Source organism: Octodon degus, unplaced genomic scaffold, assembly GCF_000260255.1.
Source record: "Octodon degus isolate 3935 unplaced genomic scaffold, OctDeg1.0 scaffold00005, whole genome shotgun sequence".
NCBI lineage: Eukaryota > Metazoa > Chordata > Mammalia > Rodentia > Octodontidae > Octodon > Octodon degus.
This window is the reverse complement of record NW_004524581.1, coordinates 16,197,029-16,217,445: the sequence shown is the minus strand read 5'-3', so window position 1 is coordinate 16,217,445 and position 20,417 is coordinate 16,197,029. Positions and strand designations below refer to the sequence as shown.

Sequence of the window (20,417 nt, the reverse complement as noted above, 5' to 3'; positions counted from 1 at the left end):
ACTACTAGATCAGACTCATAATGATCCACCTGTTTATAGCCTCCCAGGAGCTGGGATTACAGCACGCACCACCATGCCCAGTCTCAGTTGCCATCTCAGCGCACCTTGGGTGGGCGGGCATGGCAGGCCTGGGTGTCTAACCCCCAGCCCCTGAGCCTGCTTGCAGGTGTTTTAATCCGCTGAGCTATTTGGCCTGCCCAGCACCCAAAGTCTTCCTATCCATGACACTAACTTGACTACAAGAAGCTCAAAGAGAAATGAATTACCTTAACCAATACTCTCTAGAACGCCAATCTCGAATTTTCCCCATGGATTAATTCTTGCTCACCATAGAGAAAGAACAGAGACAATGAAAAGAGATGTCTGATGGATGGGAACCTTTCTATTTTAGTGACACAGTAGGCTCAGCCACTAGAGTACAATTAATGAGGCACACGAGATGGGGAGAGGAGACAGCCTGTGTGACATTCGTGTTGTGTGCAGATGTCACCAAGATGCTGCTCCTTTTGAATTCCGATGTTCCAATGATGATAGGTTTTCTTTCCCCCCTCAGGAGCTGTCCTTTCATTTTTAGGTGAATATGTATCAAGACGTGGGCTTTCCAGTTTTAGCATCTAGCCCTCTTAGGTCCTGGAAGCATGCGGAATTTTGCATGGATTCCCTGATGAATTATTCTGCAGTGTTTTGCCCTGTAATTTCATCTTATTGTGGAGCAGGGTATTTTGATCTGGAGCTCTGTGCTCCATTTTATGGAGCCAGCTAAAGAAATTCTCTGATAACTCTGTTGAAAATGAAATAGAGTTGACCATTTTTATAAGAATAAAATAAAGTAACAACAATAACAAACATGCATTGGAACTTTCTGTGTTATCTCATTTCTCAGATAGAAGATTGTTATGATTCTTCACCTCCTTTTCTAGGGAAGAAGAGTGATTTCTAAAGAAGCATAGCAACTTGTGTAAAGTCAGTTGGTACTTGATGGCAGTCCTGGACTTAGGATGCAATTCTGACTGATGGCAGAGCATGTAGGAGCTGCCTTGCAGGGAGGAGGTTACAGAAATGTCCAAAATCCAGAACTTTGCCTTTCTAAAGTGTTGCAGTTAATGACTTTGCAGAGGAAATCTATTTCAGCTGCCTGAGCTCTAGCCCTTTCCTCCACATCAGAGGCCTTGCGATACTGATAAGAGAGCATTGACACAGGGTAATTAGGAGAAGCCTGGGTAGGGCCAGTGCCCAGCACAAGCCGTGCTGTTAGTGTGGACTGCCGCTCTCCGATTGGGAAGGAGTCTCACTGTGGCCTGTAGTTCCACGCAGAACATCAAATCCTCATAGACTCTCACTATTCGTGCTTTTCTTCTGCCAGGTCTTGTTATAGTTAACGGTGGATGTTCTCGTAACCACACACAATTACTTTCACGGTAATGATCTGGGCAGAGTTTTCCAACAGAACACAAGTTCAGCTGGGTCCTTCCTGTGTCGCGGCTGCAGGTCCCTCACTCTGTTGGCCGCAGTGCTTCTCTGGAATGGACTTACTGACATAAAAAGATTACATGTTAATTAACCAGTTTCTACTTTGATTGTTTAGGGCAGCTGAGGACTTCCTTTAGACTAATTCCAAATATCCACTACCTTAATCACCAGCTTTTCAGATCAAAGAATATTTTTGTTGTCTGTTGCTTTACACAGAGTGCCTAAATTCAGTACCTATCAAGCCCAAAGCCTCCTCTCAGCCTCTGGATAAGACATCCCTGTATTCTGCTTTTGATCTACAGAAATTAGACTAGTTTGTTTCACCCATTTATTAAATTAGGATACATTTATCTTTCCTGTGAGTCCAAACACAACTTGGTCAGCTAATCTATTTATGCTACTTTTAAATAGGACGGCATAAATTTAGGTTCATCCTTTTCGGCAGGGAGGATTTTTAGGGAGGTAATTCTTATTTTCTAGGTCCAGTTAGTTTCAGGACATGCATAGTACTCAGACACTCCATACATTTTTATAAATGGCAGGTTGGAATCCTAAAGCATGCCCACCTGCTTTGTTTTCTACTGTTTGGAAAGATCTAGTTCCTCCTATGTGGGCTGTACCTGGAACCTGCTTCCATGTTCTTTTCAATGTTACAAACATGTTCACTTTGCTTCTTACCTGGGCGTCCTGTACCATTCCCCACAGTAATATGTGGTATGTGTATATGTTTGTTTCTATATACATATAGGGGTCCCATTAATGCTCTGTTAGTCTGGAGCAGCAAGAACTTCATGAGACCAATAACGTTCGAACATTGGCCATGCCTAGGTGTCTCAAATCTCGAAAGCCGTACGTTCGCCCCAAGTCAGATGCTCCTGCTGGCAGCTGCGTGGCCCTGCTTTGCGAACCAGCCCTAAAACTGAGATTTGCTTGGATATCTGTGACTGGAAGTGTGCCAACATGAGAGTGGACCGTAGCATCTAATGGTGGTGTTACTGAGCTCAGTGTGTGGGCCAGAGACTACCAGGCTTTAGAGACATCTTTGGGGAAAGCATTAGAGTAGTGGGGCCCCTATAAAAACAACTGTATGGTGTTGCCTTCAAACTTTGGTTCGGAACATGACCTCACCCATGTGTCTTCTTTGTTTGTTTTCTGTTCACTGAGCAGTATATTAATTAATCCTGGGAACCATCTTAAGATCCAAGAAGGTACTTTAGGATTTTTCATCGCCAGTGATGCCAAAGAAGTTAAAAGGTAAGAATTTGTTTTCATTTGCTTTCTTTTCTGGCCCAGCCATCCACATATTACTCTACTGCCTGGGCATCTTCCAGATGTACAGGGCTCTCAACTCCAACTTCTTAACTTATCTGTGGGTACAAAGGGTGCAGAGGTTTAGAAGAAAAGAGACTGCTTTTAGATGTCTTTGCAGAACATTGGCCCCGCAGGTCTTTAATGTTTGAATTAGAATAATAAAAGTTTAGAAGGAACAAGCCTCCTTACCTATATCTTCCTCCTACAAAGGAGGAATGGAGGCCGGAGAGGTCCAGTGACCTTTTAAACTCATCCTTACTCTTCCTGACCCAGGCCAGGTTAACAGGGCCATTGGCTGCTTGTCCAGAGCTCTCAATATTATCTGGACAGACTTCCTTGAGAATGATCAGTTGTTGTGTTTTTTTTTGTTGTTGTTGTTTTGTTTTGTTTTGTTTTTGTTTTTCACTCTAACTGCCAAAGGAAATTTCAAACCGTTTGGATTAACTTTAGATGAGCATTCAATGAGCCATGTTTGATTTGTGACCTAGGTAAATGGCTGAAATTGTCAGCTTCCATCATGAGGCCTCTGTAGGCACAGCCCGGGATTTCATAGGCCCCATGTCTTATGGTACTCTTCTTAGTGTCCCTCTACCCATTTAAGGAGCCCAGCAAATCACAGGACGTTCATACAATGACATGGAACATCATTAATTTTGATTCTATTCTAGCAACTCCGCCAAATTTCCCGGTAGCAAATATGATGCCAGTGGCCAGGGAGGTCACCTGTCTCAACAATTATGTTGTGGTATTAGCTGCAGAGGTCTTTAATTACTTGTGGAAGCCTAGCGTCTTCATTTACTGGCTCCTTCTCAACTCTAGGCTTGTGTTAGGTGTGCTATACTCCATTGTTACTCCTCAAGATAGCAATCTTGGGGGGAAAAAATCTTGTAAAACACTCAGGGTTTTGGTTTTGTCATCTATAAAACTGAGAGGAATGCTTTGTTCAAGACCATTGGGGAATGAAACAAGTGGCAGAGTCCAGATTGAAACTTGTCTTTCCTTTTTAAAGCCCTCATATCTGCCTACCAAATGTGATAGCACTACCGTAGACTTCTGGAGGGTTCCCTTTTTGTGGGCACTCCACCCAGTACTAACTAGCTTCTCTGTATTTATGAACTCTCCCAAACCTGTGAACTAGGTGGCAGTAGGCTTTTCTACTTCACATATGAGGAAACTGAGGCACAGATTGCTTGCCCAACGTCACACCCATAGAAATGAAGCCAGGATGTAAATTCAAGTGGTCAGGCTCCCCAGGGTGCACTCTTATCTCTGTGCCAAGGCATGAGCTTGGCATGCTGCAGGGAGAGCAATGATATTTAACAATGTATGCTTATGAGTTTCTTCTCGTGCGCTCTAGCAAAGAAGCCATACACTAGTTCCAAAAGTGTTGAGGAAAAAGAACATAGAGGATGGAGGTACATAAAATTTCTGTAACCCACTTTCTGATGACTTACACTTAATTCTACAACATGGCACCCTTCCATTGTGGGAGGGACACCACTGATTGAACCATGCTATTCTTCTGCACTATTGCAAGAATGAAGTTGATGTAAGAAAGGAAAGGGAGGCAGGAGGGACTAATCCATGCTCCAGATGACCTGGAGAAGAAGCTTGTGTTCTGGTCCAGACATGGGACACAAAAGCAGGAGGCAGCATCTCGCTTCAGGCCCAGGAGGCTGGGAGCTCAGCGGCCCCAGGCGCGACCTGCGCCTCCCGGATAGGAGCCATCACGTGCGCCTCCCATTTATGTAATTCCATTTCCTACTGCCTTGCTCACTAATGAATGTCAGAAATACCAGTCAGTCCAGAAAACAAATTACCTCCTATATTAGGGAGCGCAATCTGTCTCATTTCAGTGCTTTACGGTCTTTACAAATACATGCTGACACAATCAGCTGCAACACCAGCCTGTGATTTTCGGTGGTATGTGATGTGTCAGAGCAAATGCTGTCAGTTAGGGGACGTCAGATAGATGAAGACTGTAGAAAGCTACAGGAAGGACAGAGGAGATTGGAGTGACGCTGAACAAGTTTTGTAAAAATGGCAAAGCAGAGAATGATGGTCTAGCATTGAGTTCTCACCCTATAATGCAAATGAAAAGCAACAAAAATTCATGAGTTATAGCTCATCAAAACTTTCAGATGCAAGGCCTTTAGAGAAGGAAGAGCGAAACATCCAGTTTCAGTCTTCAGAAGGTCACGTTGGGAGGGACCTTTGGGCACTTACCCTTTACTTTTGTCGCTAAATATTTTCCTTTTCAAGTAACCTTGGAACGTAGTCTAATGGGTTCATTGGCTCTCTCTGATTTGCAGATAGGATTCTCTTCTGGAATCACAGTTTAAAAAAATAAATTAGTTGTCAAGTTGCAATGAGTCATCTGCTTTTATACAAAAATCCTTATTACTGGTTTCTCCTGAAAAATTGGCAGGCGCAATCCTGGGAAACGTTCTCACACTCATTTCATCCATTCATCAAAAATCAGTTAATGTTTAGCAGGCTCTATAGTAGGTGTCAAAAAAACAATAGAGAGAAAGGCATGTTCTCCTGAGGCTCAGCTTCCAGGGAAAGGAGAATTACAAATTTTTGAAATGTATAGTGGGAGAAAGAAGGCAACTGAAGCACTGACTTGGGCTCAGAGAATCCTGCGCTGAGGGGGTGGCCTCAAATGGAGAAAGGAGTCATCACAAAATGATCAGGCAGGAAGAAGAGAAATAATGTGAAGAAGGCCATTGTGTTTAGGACTCCAAAAGGGAATGAGGGGCCCTGAGTGTGGGTGAGGGAGAGAGGCCATGTGAGATGAGATCAGAGATCAAAGAGCTGAGGCTGATTCTGCGAACACTGTTAGGAAGAGGCTGGACTGGTTGTGAAATCCAGCTCTTTGAGCTGTGGTGATGGGATCTGGTTTATATTATAATAAGGTGATCTTGCCTGCATTGTAGAGAACAGAAGGTAATGGATCAGGAGAGAGACTCATAGGCTGTGATGTGGTGTAGGCCGGAGAGGATGGAGATGGTGGGATGTGGGTCCCATCCAGAATACACTTGGAAGATCATCAGGATTCACTGAAGAATGGGATAGAAGCAAGGAGGGAAGACAAGAGGGATGAAAGATTCTTTTAATCAAGTGGGTAGATGACACTCTGTCTCGCTGAGATGGGAAAGCTCCATATGTGGTGGTAGGAAATAAGGACTTCTCCTGGAGTTGTGGTAAGCAGGAGATAAGCATGGAACATATTCATGGAGTTATAGTAGAGGTGGGTGGACCTAAACATATGGCGTTCTGGGGCAAGGTGAGGGCTGGAGATGCAAATGTGAGTGCTGCAGGTGCTGCTTTATCAGTGGAGGTCCTGGCAAGAAACAGACGACACATAGAGGATCAAGAGGGACAGTTCTGTAAAGCTGTGGGTTAGTGAGTTAAGGGGAACCAACAAAGGGTGGCAAAACACCACAGAAGCAGCCGCAGAGAGGGGAGTTTCAGTCCTAGAACTGAGGACCAGGAGAAGGAGGGCTGCCTGCAGCTGGAGGGAGGGGTCTATTCTTCAGTAGAGAAATATTGCCATTACTATTCCATGACCCAGCAGGGAGGGTGCTCACCTCTTCCCATCTGCCTGTCTCCTGCTGCCTTCTGCCTTTGGCCGGACGCTAAAGAAGCCCCAAGGATACTCTGAAGGCATCCCGCTCCTCTAGTTGGGAGATGTGTCTTGAGGTCACCACAGATAGCCCTGGCAATCTGACCCTGGAAAATCTGATGTTAAATAAAAGAAGACAAGCACAGAAAGACAGACCCTACATAATACCATGTATACGTGGAATCTAGAAAACTAAGCCTGTAGAAGGAGAAAGGAGAGTGGTGTGTACCAAGATCTGGCTTAGGAGCGGGGGACAGGAGAGATTTTGGTCAAAGAACATGAAATTCCAGTTAGCCAGGGGGAATAATTTAGGAGATCCACTGCCCATCCTGGAGATTACAGTGAGTAACAATATTATTATTATTATATATTTGAACACCTCCAAAACAGTAAATTTTAAGTGTTTTCACCACAAAAAATGGAAGCTAGGTGACACAATACGTACATTAATGAGCTTGATTTGGCCACCCCACGGTGTGTACATATTTCAAAATATCATGTCGAACATCACAAGTGAAATTTTTGTCAATTCGATGTAACAGTTACATTTTAAAAGAGGATCCAGCCTTAATTCATGAAGTAGTCACACTTCATTTCTGCAACAGTCTATTCAGCCTCAACATCATCCGTCACCTCTTTTAGCATGGGTGTATTTAAGATGTGGGCCTCTTGCGCCAGGCTCTGTGGATTGGGATCCTGGCTCTGCCACTCCTCTGGGAGGCCAAGGGCAGGTCACCTAATCTCTCTGGGTCTTAGTTTCCTTATCTGTAAAGCAGAAGCAGGAATCACTTATCCTTCAAAGGGTTATTTGAGGATCAGTTATGCTAATGCTTATAAAATGCTTAGGATTTCTCCTGGCTTTCAGTCTATGCCCTCTAAGTTCTAGCTACTACTATTGCTACCATGTTATTACTTTCTGTAGGAGCATTAGGCACATTGAGAAATGGGTAAAGGAAGTGGCGCAAAGTTACTCATCCCAGCTGGGATGCTTTCTCTGGTACTCTGCTTCCTTTCTCTTGCCCTGCCTGGTGTGTTTTGAGGCTGATCACCATCCATCCTTTGGGCTCCTAACCACAGTGCCACACAAGGCCAGTCGTCACGCACTTTACTTTCCTTGCAATGTAGATGACAGCTGGTGTTTAAAGAAATTACAAAAGAGTTTTTCAGGTATTAAGAACATTAGACTTAGATGAAGAAGGCCCAGGCCCAGCAGAACTGCACCAAGGGGTGATTTTAGACAGGACGTGACAGCCTCCTCGATTTGTAAACGGGGACTTTGAGTCCCAGAGAGTTGCCTGCAAGATCTCTACAGTCACTTCCAGATCTAAAAATATTAACGACATTAATATTTTAATAAACATTAATTTATTTTGATAAATATTAATAAAAATGTAGCTTCCAACCTATGTCGTTCATAAATGCAAAGCTTGTGAAAAGCATAGAAAGAGATGTAGGAATCAATTGATCATGCACTGTGTTTCTTGGGCCGGCCAGACAGCCCAGCAGACTAAAGTACCTGCTAAGGCAGGCGCAGGGACCAGGGTTTGATCCCAGACATGATGTGCTGGCCCGCCCCCCGGGCACACTGAAACAGCGATGGAGACTGGGCATGGTGGTGCACAACTATAATCCCAGTGCTTGGGAGGCTGAAAACAGGAGGATCTCTATGAGTCCGATCTGTGTAGTGAGACCCTGTAGACCATGGAGACCCTGAACTAAATACATTGGTTGGGGGGGGGATTGTGTTTCTTTACCTCTAGCACTTACTTTTCTGTTGGCAATGGTGGATCTGCTAAGCCAGAGGTTTTGTTCATTTTTGGATGTAAAAGGTTGTAAGGTTGTTCCAGGGAATTTTATCACCTACCAGTACAGATGCACCTTTAATTACGATGGGGCCACATCCAAAGAAGCCCATACAAGTTGGAAATATTGTAACTCAGCATTGCCTGGAGAGCCCTGACCTACTAAACTTCATTGACCAGCCTAGATTACCTTACCTAGAACACCTACGTTAAGTTACATCTCTGCAAGATCATTTCACACAAATCCCATTCCTTTTTTTTTTTTTAAGTTGAATATCTCAAATATTTTATGACAGCTGTACTTGAAGTAAACAAGAGCACAACCCTTTGGGCCTGCTGTTGCACCGTCCTGATTGAGCTACCATCGACACTGGCTTCTACCGCTGAGATTCTCAGCACTGCTTCGGTGCTCTAATTCCTTCTCATCCAAAGTTCACTTGGCACAGCCAGTGCATTCTGTAACCCCATACTGACACTTGGGTTAAAGTAGGGGGCACTTTCTTGTTGATTGCTCTCTGGGGGGCCTCTACCCACCCCATCCCTCTGCTCATCCCATCCCAGTGGTCCGCTGAGCTTCGTTCTGCCATGAGAAGCAAGCCTTCGCCGCCATATGTTCTCAGGGCTGGAGCCTACAGCACTGGGGCTTGCCAGCCCCGGAGCAGGCCGACAGAGGGCCGATGGGCTCGCTGACTGCTCCTCCCGATCCCTCACCATGCTCCTCCTCAAATGCCTCTCACTTAGGCTAACAAGGAGAGGTGCTTTCGGGGCACAAGGTTAATATTTGCACTTGACTGAGCAATATCACATTCTAAAAATATTTATCTTATTAGATTGTAGGGCTTTTAGAATTCTGTTTAAGTCCCCCTCTGTCCCCAAAGGCTCAGGGCTGACTCTCCATGGCCCCGGCTGCCAGCATCCAACACTGTTCTCAGCAATGAACGATGAGCCAGCGGACTCAAGAGTGTCTCATCAGAAACCTCCTCCCACTTTTTTTTTTTTTCCCTGCAAATGGGAGTTTATGAAGAGAAGCACTAATTCAAATCACAGAATCTTGTGTTTGAAATAAATGGTCTTGCAACAAACATTTCCGTCTGCAAACGTCTAAACTTTTCAAAAGATGAAAGGAAATTAGTGCTGGCATGTTTCATTAATTTGGCACCATAGCGGAGGAAATGTGGTACTCATTTCACTTGGGTGGATTATGAAACGTGTCAGTTTTTCCATTCTCTTTCTCCAGGGCATTTTTTTACTGCAAGGCCTGTCATGATGACATCACAGATCCCAAAAGAATTAAAAAATGCGGCTGCAAACGGCGTAAGTAGTGTGTCTCTCCCCGCTCCTTTTCCACTCTCCTTCCTAGTCCCCAAATTCCTTTTCTTTCCCCTCTTCCTATGAGAGAAACATTAAACAACAAGAGTTTTTCTTGAATATGTTTATGTTTCATCCAGCAGTGTAAAGAGGCATGAAATAAATACCACGCTGGCTTTGTTAGAACAGACGATGAAAGGTCATCACCCTCAGCTCCTAGAAGGAGACCTGGGACCTGTCCTCCTTCCTCATGTGTGCTGGCTGGTATTACCAGGCAGGATGTTCAAAAAAAGAAGACAGCTAGTGCCCTAGAGGAGGAAGTGGTTGTATATAGTGATGTTCAGTGGACGGGAGGTCACCAAGCATAACGATGGTTGTGCTAAGCCTGAGAGGGAAACTGAGTCTGGGGACCGAGTCTCCAAAATGGAATTGACCCTCTTTCCACTTGGGATTCCTGTAAACTTTAGTGCCAAAGGTCAGAGTTCATTGTGACCTGCTGAGACCACTCCAAAAAAAGACTGTGTCCCTTGCCAAGGGCTTCAGTCATGATTGTCCCAAAGACCAACCTCAAGCGTGTTTCTCTGGGGTGGATTGAATTGGGTTCATGCCCAAGCCTCTTCTAAACCACCATGCCCATGGGCCTTAGTGGAGCGTCAGGAGCATGGGCTGGTGAGTCACAGATGCCAGGACTTCACGTGATCTTTGCTGTGGGAAACCGTGCCTTTTGAAGTGATTATGCCTGATAGTGATTGTTCCCAACCCCTAGATAGAACAAAAATGGCAACACCCTCCTTCTTGTGCTGACTTGGTGCTTTAAAAGTTCCTTGTGTTGGTGGATTTGACCTTCATCATAACCCTGGTAATAGGCAGGGGGGTATTACTAATCCTATTTTCCAAAAAGAGGCAATGAAGTTTCCAAGTCAGTGAGTGGCTGAGATGCCCAAGAGTCCCACAGCCCACATATAGGGAGGGGTTAAGGTCCCCAAAGGCCTCTCTGGGTGCTCTGAATGCCCTTACCTTTTTTTGCAGAAGGGAAGGGAAAAGTGGATAAGTTTAACTCTGATGAGTAGGAGCACAGTTATGAAAAATTGCCCATAAAATACTTTTCTCAAGGAGAAACCAGACAGAACACCACTCCTGGCTTATGCCACCTAAAGCAAGGACCTGTGTCCCTGCATGCTAAGGGGGTATATGCAAAACCAGTAAGCTATAAAGATAGCACTGCCAGAGCCCAAAGAGGTCACTCAGTTTCTTGGGCAAGTATCCATGTGTGACTCTTGGCCTAGATTAGTTTCTGTAGAAATCTCTCAGGCTGGCTCCCACAAACCCCTGGTCCCTTCCCCAGCTCTGTCACCTTTCCAAGATGAGTAGTCATTGTCTCAGAACATGAGCCTGGCTTCCTGAGACCTTAATAGTTCCTCAAGTCTGACAACCTGCTAGGAAGGGCATCTGAGAGCAGACACCCCCCATCTCATCTCCACAACCCCCTCGACTCACAGCACCCTCAACCCATCTTTGCTCAGTGGGCTATGGACCATGCATGTCCCAGATCATTTCTGTTAGAAGCAACAGGACATCCTGATGGTAAAGGTAAGCAAGCGAGTAACAAATACAAGAGGGTGAAGGTTGTTAAATGGAAGCTTTTATAGTGAGAAAGTTGAGAATGATAGTGTTGAGGCCAGAGCACCTCTTCCCACTGGGACATCAATAAACTTATGCAAACACAGTTTACTAATTGAGCAGCCATTCATGCAGTTCTTGAATGCCCTTTCTTTGCAAGGTGCTATTCATAGTGCCAGGGATGGAGGGGTGAATGAGATAAGTCATGGTACTCCTGAGATCTTCATTCTAGTGAATGAAGGCAAACCTTTATTATGTAAACAATGGAATACATTCAGAGAAAGAGCCAGGCTCAGAAGGTCAGAAAGGGTTCCCTTGGCCAGTGATGTTGAAGCTGCTACTCAGGCTAGGTAGGGAGAAGAGCAAAGAAAGGACCAAAAAACAGGAATTAGTGCAGTGTTTGAAGGAAGGGTTAGAGGGGTTGATGACATCAAAGAATGACATGAGATGAGGGTGGTGGTAAGAAGCCATGGTGTGGTGCTGCATAGGAAGCCAATAGATAATTTCAAATAAGGAAATGACATTATCCATTGTCCTTGATATCTGCATAGAGAACAGACTCAAGAAGGAAGAGCAGGAATGGAAGGATGAAGAAAGCCAACTTTAACTCTCAGTTTAAACTTGAGTATCCTCTGTGAGACACCATAGTGATCCCACTAGACCATTTTTAAAGCCCTTACAAGCAAGATATTTCCCATCTTGGTTCCAGACAAACAGATAAGCCCAGTAGAAGAGGCACATCATTCTTTCAAATAATTTTATCCTTTTCATTGTCCTTAAAGTTGGTTGAGCCAGTGAGGTGTCTGATTTCCCAGCACAGCTGCTGCAAAAGGACGGCTTTTACCAGACCACACCAGTGTGACAAAGCCCTCAGCTATGAGGTTAATGTCCAGTAACAATCAGAATTGCCCAGATGTTATGCCTCCTAATTAAAAAGTCATATCCCAGAGGGTAGAATGCAGGTATACAGGAGGAGGGGTAGTTAGAATAAAATGAAGTATTGACTATAAACTTCCCCATGTAGGCATTGTGAAAGAGGAAATTGGAGAAGATACGTGTTGGTTGCAAAGCTTTCCTTAGACAGGGCTAGGATTGTTCCCATGATTCCCTTGTTCAAGCTACAAAAGGCAGTGGAGCCTCTTAGCCTTCTGTCTAAATCTGTTAGTCCAAGTATTGATAATTCACCCTAGAATGGTGTATCTCCAAGAGGGCAGAACTCATGATGACCATTGGGCTTTAATCCACAGATTCCTAACCCTTATCTCCCAACCTAGCTCTTCCCCTTTCAACCCTCCCCCATCCTCCCCACTCCATGCCATTCAACAACTTTGAATGTCCAGTGTCGTGTTCTCCGGAGACATGTGGAGTGTGAACATTTTGCTTCTGGAAATTCCGTGGTAGTATAGTTTAACATTTGCATTTCTTTCCATTCCTTCATAGCACTCCAGCAAGGAAGCAAGTTCACTTCAACTGTCTGGCCTCAGTCTCAAATTCTCAGAGTCTACCAGTTACCCATTTTTTTTTTTTTTTTTTTTTTTTTTTTCTGTGTAACAAACCTGATCTAATGATTTACATTTTCCCTCCCAGCCTCTGGAAGTTTGCCAAAGGGGTAGACTCCTAAGGGACAAGTCATGTCTAGATTGATGTGTTTGAAGAAATTTCTTTTGACTTCTAATCATTGATATATCTTTGATTTATTTTTTTTTCTCTTTGCTGCCTTGGAATACGGCCCCTACTCTATTTTAACTGCACACTGGTAGTGATCTATTGTGAGTAAAACGGGTTCCTAGCAGCCCAGAGTCTAGTTCCCTTGTCTTTCTCTAGATGAGATACTTCCTTTATTTTCTGTACAGCTTTTTCTTTTCCTTTTGGTATTCATGTTGCATGTAGCAGTGACAATCATGCCCCAACTCGCTCATGCCCAACACCGTCTGCGGAGTAGCCTGGACCTGTGGAGACCTGAAGCCCATTCTCCGTGCATCTACCCATGCCCAGCCCCTGGCCAGCTTCTGACCGTTGTCTTATTTTTCCATTCGAAAATAAGACCTTGACAAAAGTGTGTTTCTCTTGAAGGCCTTATCTCAGGACTTTTAAGGGACGTTGGTTAGGCTGGGATATTTACCACTATAGCTGTAGATGCCTTATCCATTGAGGATCATTGTCATGCTTGCCTTTGATAAATTATTCCTTGTCTCCCCTGCTATACAGCTTGAATTTGTCCCTCAAAGTAAACATCTAGGGTACATATATATTCATGTGTTATGATATATATGATACACAGCAGTCCTTTATATATAAAAATATATATTTTTATATGTAAGCATACAGATAGAAAAAGGTCGTACTTATTATAGTCTATGTGCCTCTCTGTACAAGAAGGTACATGCTAGAACATCCATTGCGTACCACCTTTGGGACTGTACGCATCTACACGGCCTTCTGGACACAAATATTTCCACAGTGGCAATTATTTCCTACAGCTTACCATGTTCCTTTGCCTTAAAATAAAACCTGCCCAATTCATCGACGAGTGTAGTGAGGCATCTCAGAAGACCCATTTCCTTGCTTAACGAAGAAAGCTTGACTAAAGAGAAGGTTGCATGTCACTGATGAGCTGTACAGGAGCCTGAACAACCTGGGCCTCTGACTCACTTAAGGCGTTGAAACCTCCTTCACCCAAAGCGGAGGGTGCACTTGGAAAGGTCCCAGCAGTATTTCAGGGCGGGACTATCGGTTCTGTATTCAGAAATGAGATTTGTAAACATGGGATTCCTCAGATTCCTTCGAAGCAGAAGCAAGTTGATCTCTGATTTGGGCACACCCTCAGGGTTTGGAGCCAATGAAATGCTCAATGTAAATAAAAAATGAAAAAGGGCGGGACTGCAGCTCAGTGTAGTGGCACTGGCTTCCTCCAGTGAACAATCGGCCACAATCACCAAAACGATCACTTTCTTCACCTCCTTGCCTAAGTCTGCCAGTATTGAGTCTGTGGTTGCCTTCAGCTGTACTGCTTTCCAGGATGTGGAGGACACGAGGTGCCCTCATACCCACCGCCTTGCCATTCTTTGGAATCGGAGGAAAACGGGATGTCACTCAACAAGCAACTCTAGTGCCAAATTCTTCTGCCTTTTCCAGCTGCAACGTGACTGCTGACCGCTGAATCTCAGAGCTTGCTATGCTTTGAGCCAATGCCATTAACTGACTTTGTCCTTCCTTTCTCTGCTCCTGTTCTTGGGAAACCACCTGGAAGACCTTTTTGGAATTTCTTCAGAAGGTAACGAGAGGAATTTTGTTAAGTGAAGACGTTATTCCTCACTGACAGCGCTTGAAAGAATGTTCTGTGATTCGCAGTGCCACGTCAAAGAGTACACCTCAAATTTAAGCCTCCATTGACTTTTCTCCCTGGATATTTTACTGATAATTGAAGGTCCTGCCAAGTGCTTGAATGGTTTATGCTTGGAAATAAAACTCCCTTCATTGGACTGATTTTAAAAGTAAGGTCAGGTCTGAGAAGTATCTGTGAATTGAACAGCAGATTTTTTTCTTTCCCATACCAGTCTTCCTTTGAATCTGCTGCACTTGAAACCTAAAATCTCACCATCCCCAGCGGTTGGAAAACCCCACCTGCACCTCGCTGTCCATGGTTGCTTTTCCTGCCCCCTTCCAATCCACCCTGAAAATTAAGGTTCTGCAATTGCGAATTGGCTGACCATTTGGTGGCTGAAGCAGGAGGCAGATGGTGCCGGGGACAGGAGGCGATCCAGCTCTCCCTTCCATTCCAGGCTTGGCTCGGAAGGGCTCACTAGCAGGGGACCACAGTTTGACAGCTGATGGTTGCACTGTTTCAGGAAAAGAGCAGTTAATTCTGCTACATCTGCAGCAGGCTTTAGTTTTCACGATTATGACCTTTGAAAAGACAGGAAAAGTTGTCCCAGCCCGTGTCTGAGAAATCTTTCCATTTTAAAAACTCAAGAGTAAACAGCTAGCTTTGATGATGTCCATTAGGGAAATGCTTCTATTTTGTCTCCATAAATACTCCTGGGAAGTCGTATTGGAAATAGTGGAAATATCCACTTTATTGGGATGAAGAAAAGCATATAAAAGCTGTTTCTCAAATTATGAAACTGCTCAAATAGAGTTCTTTGGAGGAAGGTGAGACCCAGGATCTAATTTTTGACAACCACATAACTTCTCCGAATCAGTGGCATGAGTCCAAAAGCAAGAACCTAGTGATGTGGGCCAAAGAGAAGACGAAGTCTCGGGAGGCTTATATTTCTGCTTTCTTTGAGTTAAATTGGCCTATCGGGCCAGTTAATGGAGCATAAAGTTTCAAGAGCCCTAAGACGGAATGACAAGTAGCTCTAGTGTTTACACCTGCCACGGACACACTGGTCCGCCCTCTTTGTCAGGAAACTGCAGAAGGGCCTTGAAGAGACCCGGCCAGCCGAGCTGTGGAGCCCGTGAACGGCTCCCAAGTCGTCCCTTTTGCCATCCTAGGATCATCTCCTAGGATGCCTTGCCCATTGTCTCTGCTGCCCCTGAGCATCTGGCGTGGATCGGAGCAACCACTGAATTGAAATGACACTGAAAGCATTTCAATTCTGAGAGACATCAGGGTCCGCTTTCTACCTCTTTCAAAGCAAGGCCCGCAAAGTTCACGTTGTTTGCTGCTCTTCCACACCGATCCGCTAGATGTCCTCATAGTTCCACTTGGAATGCCATTGAGATCCCTGGGAAAACTGCTCTGAGGACTGGGATTTGGGAAGAGAGCAAGGGTGACTTCCTAAGAGGACCTCAGCCCACACCAGAAGAGCGAGGGAACTTTGTGCAGGCGGGAAATAGATAAGAAACTCCTGCTTTAAATACTTACTGCAATTTTCTAAGTTCCTCTTTGAAACTTAACGTTGCGAGCCTATGGCTCTTTGACGTGTAAAAGTAATTTGCTAGTCCAAAATAAAATACTGTTGGATCTGAACATCATAATCACGAAACAGAAGTGAATGAGTAAGAAGAAAGAGAGAGAGAGAGAGAGAGAGAGAGAGAGAGAGAGAGAGAGAGAGAAGAGAGTGTTGAGCAAGATGTTGGGGAGGTAATTTTCAAATTAGGAGAGCCACAGCATAATTTTGATATTAATTTATTTTACAACTTGAGAGTATAATTTTGCACAAGGAGTATCCATATCTTCTGGAGCATCTACTACTGGTGAGACAGATCCTCACCTCTTTTTAGTTAAAGGACATGTCCCTGACTTGAATAGCAGCCCAGAGGAAAACTCCTCCCCGCTGGTACGTACAGCCCTCGAGCCTGCTGGATCACTTCACCGAGTGGTAGGTCAGAGTGGGCCATACATGGTAGGCAAGTGGCTGCAGACTCTGCAGGTGAAGACACATGGCGGGAGGAACATGGATTATTCAAGAAGTAGAGAAAAGGCGCCACGCTCCCAGTTGTGGCCCTTGGCCTAGGGACATTGTGACTCGTGAAGGTTTGTCAACATGGGGGGCTCAATCACTTTTAACTGCTTCTATCCTGTCTTTGAGCCCCTTGTTAATCCTTCTTGCTGGTTTTTTTGTGGTGGTGCTTGTTTGTTTTTTTGAGATTTCTATTTTGCATTTGGTGTGAGTGTGAAAAAACATCTGGGAAGGAATGACGTGTAATAGCATGTTTTCTGGTTTTTTTTTTTAATGCATATGCTGCTTTGGAATGTAACTGATTATAATTAACACTTAATCTTATAGCAAATGGGTTTTTGCTGCTTCGATGACCAGTTTCAGCCTGTTCCTGCATGCTAACGATATGAAATTTTACAATGCATGGTCTTTGGAACAATCGACAGTGACAACTGCAAACAGTCCCTGAGAGCCCTGGTTTGATGTGATCGTACCTCCTGTACCCTTATGAAGTAGGAGGTTTAAATCACCCATCATGAGGGGTTACCTCTGACAGAATAGTTTCTAAAGTGATTCCATCTCCATTATCCCATCCCTTGTTCTTAAAAATGGCATATATATATATATATATATATATATATATATCATAAGTGTGTCAGACTCTATTACTGTACATAAACCCAAAATGGAAGTATGGAAATGAAAACCAGGGACTGTTGCTAATGAGAAGCAAAGCATTTGTGAGTTTGATGGGCTTCTCTTCTGCTACAGCATTTGATTAAAATTTTCCTTTCATAACAATTTATCTACAGTGAAACAACCACCAAAATCATCCCCCCCCCCCTTTTTTTTCTTCTGGGTAAATAACAAATCAATATCTCCATTGAAAGACCTAAGAAAGAAAAAATAAGACATTGCATCTCTCAGTCTTACACCAGACCTGGATGCATTTCAAATGAATTGCTTTTCATGTCTTCAGCTGAAGACGTTCCCCCCATTTCTTGACTTCAGCTGCTGCTGCTTTGTGAGGCCATGTGGGCAGTCATGCCAGTGCCTTTTAAACTCCTTTGACTCAAATGCTATAGTGGAATTTTTTTTTTTTTTTTTTTTGTAATAGCTAAGCGGAAAGGAATGATATACTGTGCATTGAACAGGGCTGGGGCTGCATGATGATCTGAACAACAGAATAGCCAGGCTGCTACAAGAACATGCCACTAAAAGTGTGAGCTGAGTTTACAAGGACAGAGATGCTGCTGAAGAGATCTCTCATTCATCTCCCCAGTGCCTGTTCTTCACAATCATAACGTTCCCCTTGCTTGACAAATAGACTGTATGGCAAGTCATAAAGGTCTTAGAACAGGACTTGACCCATTGGAGAGATTTAAGCCCCTTTCCTGGTGACTGTAACAATCAGAGAGGGCCAAACCACAAGTCATATTTTAAAATAAGAGGGTAACCATTCTCTGCAAAGAACAAGAACAAGAGGGAAGAATGCCTTTCCAAATGGAAGTTATGGGTGCCGGGAATAACACCTCCTTGGTTCAGGTTTGTTGTTTGGCTGTGATCCGTAGAGTAAATATGAATTCTTCTTCTCCCCTGTGTGAGAAGCTGACCACTGGTAGACCAGTATGTCTGCCTGTGGTGGCATACAAATGAGGTGCGAAAAGTTCCTCTTGTACTGAAATACAAATTTTCTTGAAAGGTAGAGGTGAAGAACTTTGGACAGTATTGTGCAACAACCTTTGTAGGTCAGCATTTGGGGTGGGCCCCCATGCAGAACGGAGCCTGCCACACTAGTTTAAGAAGAGCCAACACTGGGGCATGCAATTCTCAGTAAGGTATTTCACAAGGGACCCATTTTCTTATTTCATGTTTTGTCGTTTTTAATCTATTTCGGCCAATATTTTCCATATAAGAAAATGGGTCCCTATTAACCAGTAGTCTGATTGCATTCTGAGTTCCTGGAAGGTGGGGAGGAATGGTAGATGCCATTTTCAGATTCAGCTTTAAGCAGAAAATACACCCACGAGCAGCTAAATGCCGTCCGGTGAACCAACCTCTCATATGCTTTTGCTGATTTCTTATTTGCGAACTTCCTTTAATGTCAGATACTCAGCATTAGCCTTGAGTAGCTGCATTTCTTATATGGACAGATTTGGATATTTGTTCTGTCAAGAGTAAATTTAAATTCCTATAGCTATCATGTAAACTCACTCCTGGGAAGTTGAGCCAAGGCGTACACAGATTCTGTATGAACATGTAATCATTTAACATCTAATTTGATGGAAGTGTGTCCCAGGCTCTGCCTAGTGCCCCAGAAGTGGATGGAAATTAGAAAACTACATATTAAATATGTTCACCTCTTGCAAAAACCATTTGTGATACCACATAAGCAATGAATGTAATTGATTGGCTTTGTTTCTCTTTTATCCTCCCTGTATTAATGGTGCCAGGGAGAAAAGGTTGGTTACTTTAAAAAGAAAAAAAAAAAAAAAGAACTGTTTATAATTTGTTCTTCTTCCCATCCAAGAATCTGACTGTATTCAGTTACGTCCTGTTGCTGTAATCACCACTCTATGGAGGGGGTGGGGGTACAATATGCAACAGCCTTGGGGACGATACAGGCAATTTATATTTTTATTGCTTTTTTTTTTTAATTTGATGTACAGCCAAACTGTTACCAACTATCACGCTGCATTTTTTCCCTGGGTCAAGACTGTTAATGTGAACTAAGACCTGTGTTCAATCCCTCCAGCTCCCAGCTGCCTTGCTGTGTGTCAGCTTGCCATTAACTGCCTCTCTTCCTCTCCTCCCATCCAACCTCATGGTTGTAGCCAAGATGTCCATCTGCAAGAGAATGAGACGGGCATGTTGTTTTGATTGCGGACGTTCTGAGCGTGACTGCTCGTGCATGTCAGGCCGTGTGCGTGGTGACGTGGACACCCTTGAGAGAGCCTTCCCACTTTCTTCTGTCTCTGTTAATGATTGCTCCACCAGTCTCCCTGCCTGTAAGTTTGACCTCAACATGTGCTGTGCCGTGTCTGTGTTGTCTGTGGTATCCTCCCTGTCTCGTGTCGTGCCCTGTGGTCTGTGCGTCCACCTGACCGGTGTTTCCTTCCCAATGTTATCTCTTCTGTGGTGAGAGGAAGTCCCGCTGCCTGTGTCTCTGTATAAGTGCAGAGGAGGGCCTCCCTTCTGCCTCCATCTACTTCTTGAAATAGCGTGCAAGCCTAGGACACACCAGCCTGCTGATTGGCCTCCTTTCTCTCCCTCATTTAAATAAATGGAAATACAAATTAAACCGACAGCACATCCAATGCCATATTAATGCTGAGATATGTAAAATGTGTGTCTTGATATTTTAGACATGGCTATAATTTGAACTGGATCAAAAAGAGGAAGGGAAAAGGTGCAGAGAGAAAAGGCCAGATCTAGCACTAAATTGCTTTGAGTTAATTTCCGAAAAAAACAGAGTTGATATGAAGATGTATGTGTGTAAAATAATACCTCTTTGTACTTTTTTTTTGTGCCTCTCTAATCTGAAACTCATTCCTCCAGTGACAGATTTTTGTCCTATGTTCTGGAAAAGAGAATTTTAAATCTGCCAACTTCCATTGGCTGGTGAATTCTAGAGCTTTGCCCCAGGAAGATCGTTCTGAGATCATTCTTCTTTTGTTTTTCCAACAATAGATTCCCACTTAACTAAAGCTAACTTGTAGCCGTCATGAGTATAAAGCACAAGCGCACACAAGCCAGCAACTGCCATGGTTGCCTTGAGTCTATAGCTCGGGCCTTTGTTGCTCCTGAGCTTGGAGATGTTAAGGAATGCATCGGTCCTACAGATGGTACGTGCTCAGGCTAGAGGGAGCCAAATTCCTTGGACCACACTCA

General features: G+C 44.0%; 1 protein-coding gene across 7 annotated transcripts in view; it reads left to right on the top strand.

Moving 5' to 3' along the window:
- Positions 1-20,417, top strand: part of Kcnma1 (potassium calcium-activated channel subfamily M alpha 1) — a 756,236-nt gene that overhangs the window by 609,343 nt on the left and 126,476 nt on the right. For 5 of the 7 annotated variants that reach the window (XM_004624076.2, XM_004624075.2, XM_004624064.2 and 2 more), the window contains exons 17-18: positions 2,638-2,724; positions 9,449-9,525. In XM_004624076.2, the coding sequence (XP_004624133.1) occupies positions 2,638-2,724; positions 9,449-9,525 (164 nt within the window). Of the gene's footprint in view, positions 1-2,637; positions 2,725-9,448; positions 9,526-19,360; positions 19,535-20,417 lie in introns of all 7 variants that reach the window. The other 2 variants (XM_023718948.1, XM_004624057.2) reach the window with 1 other exon arrangement.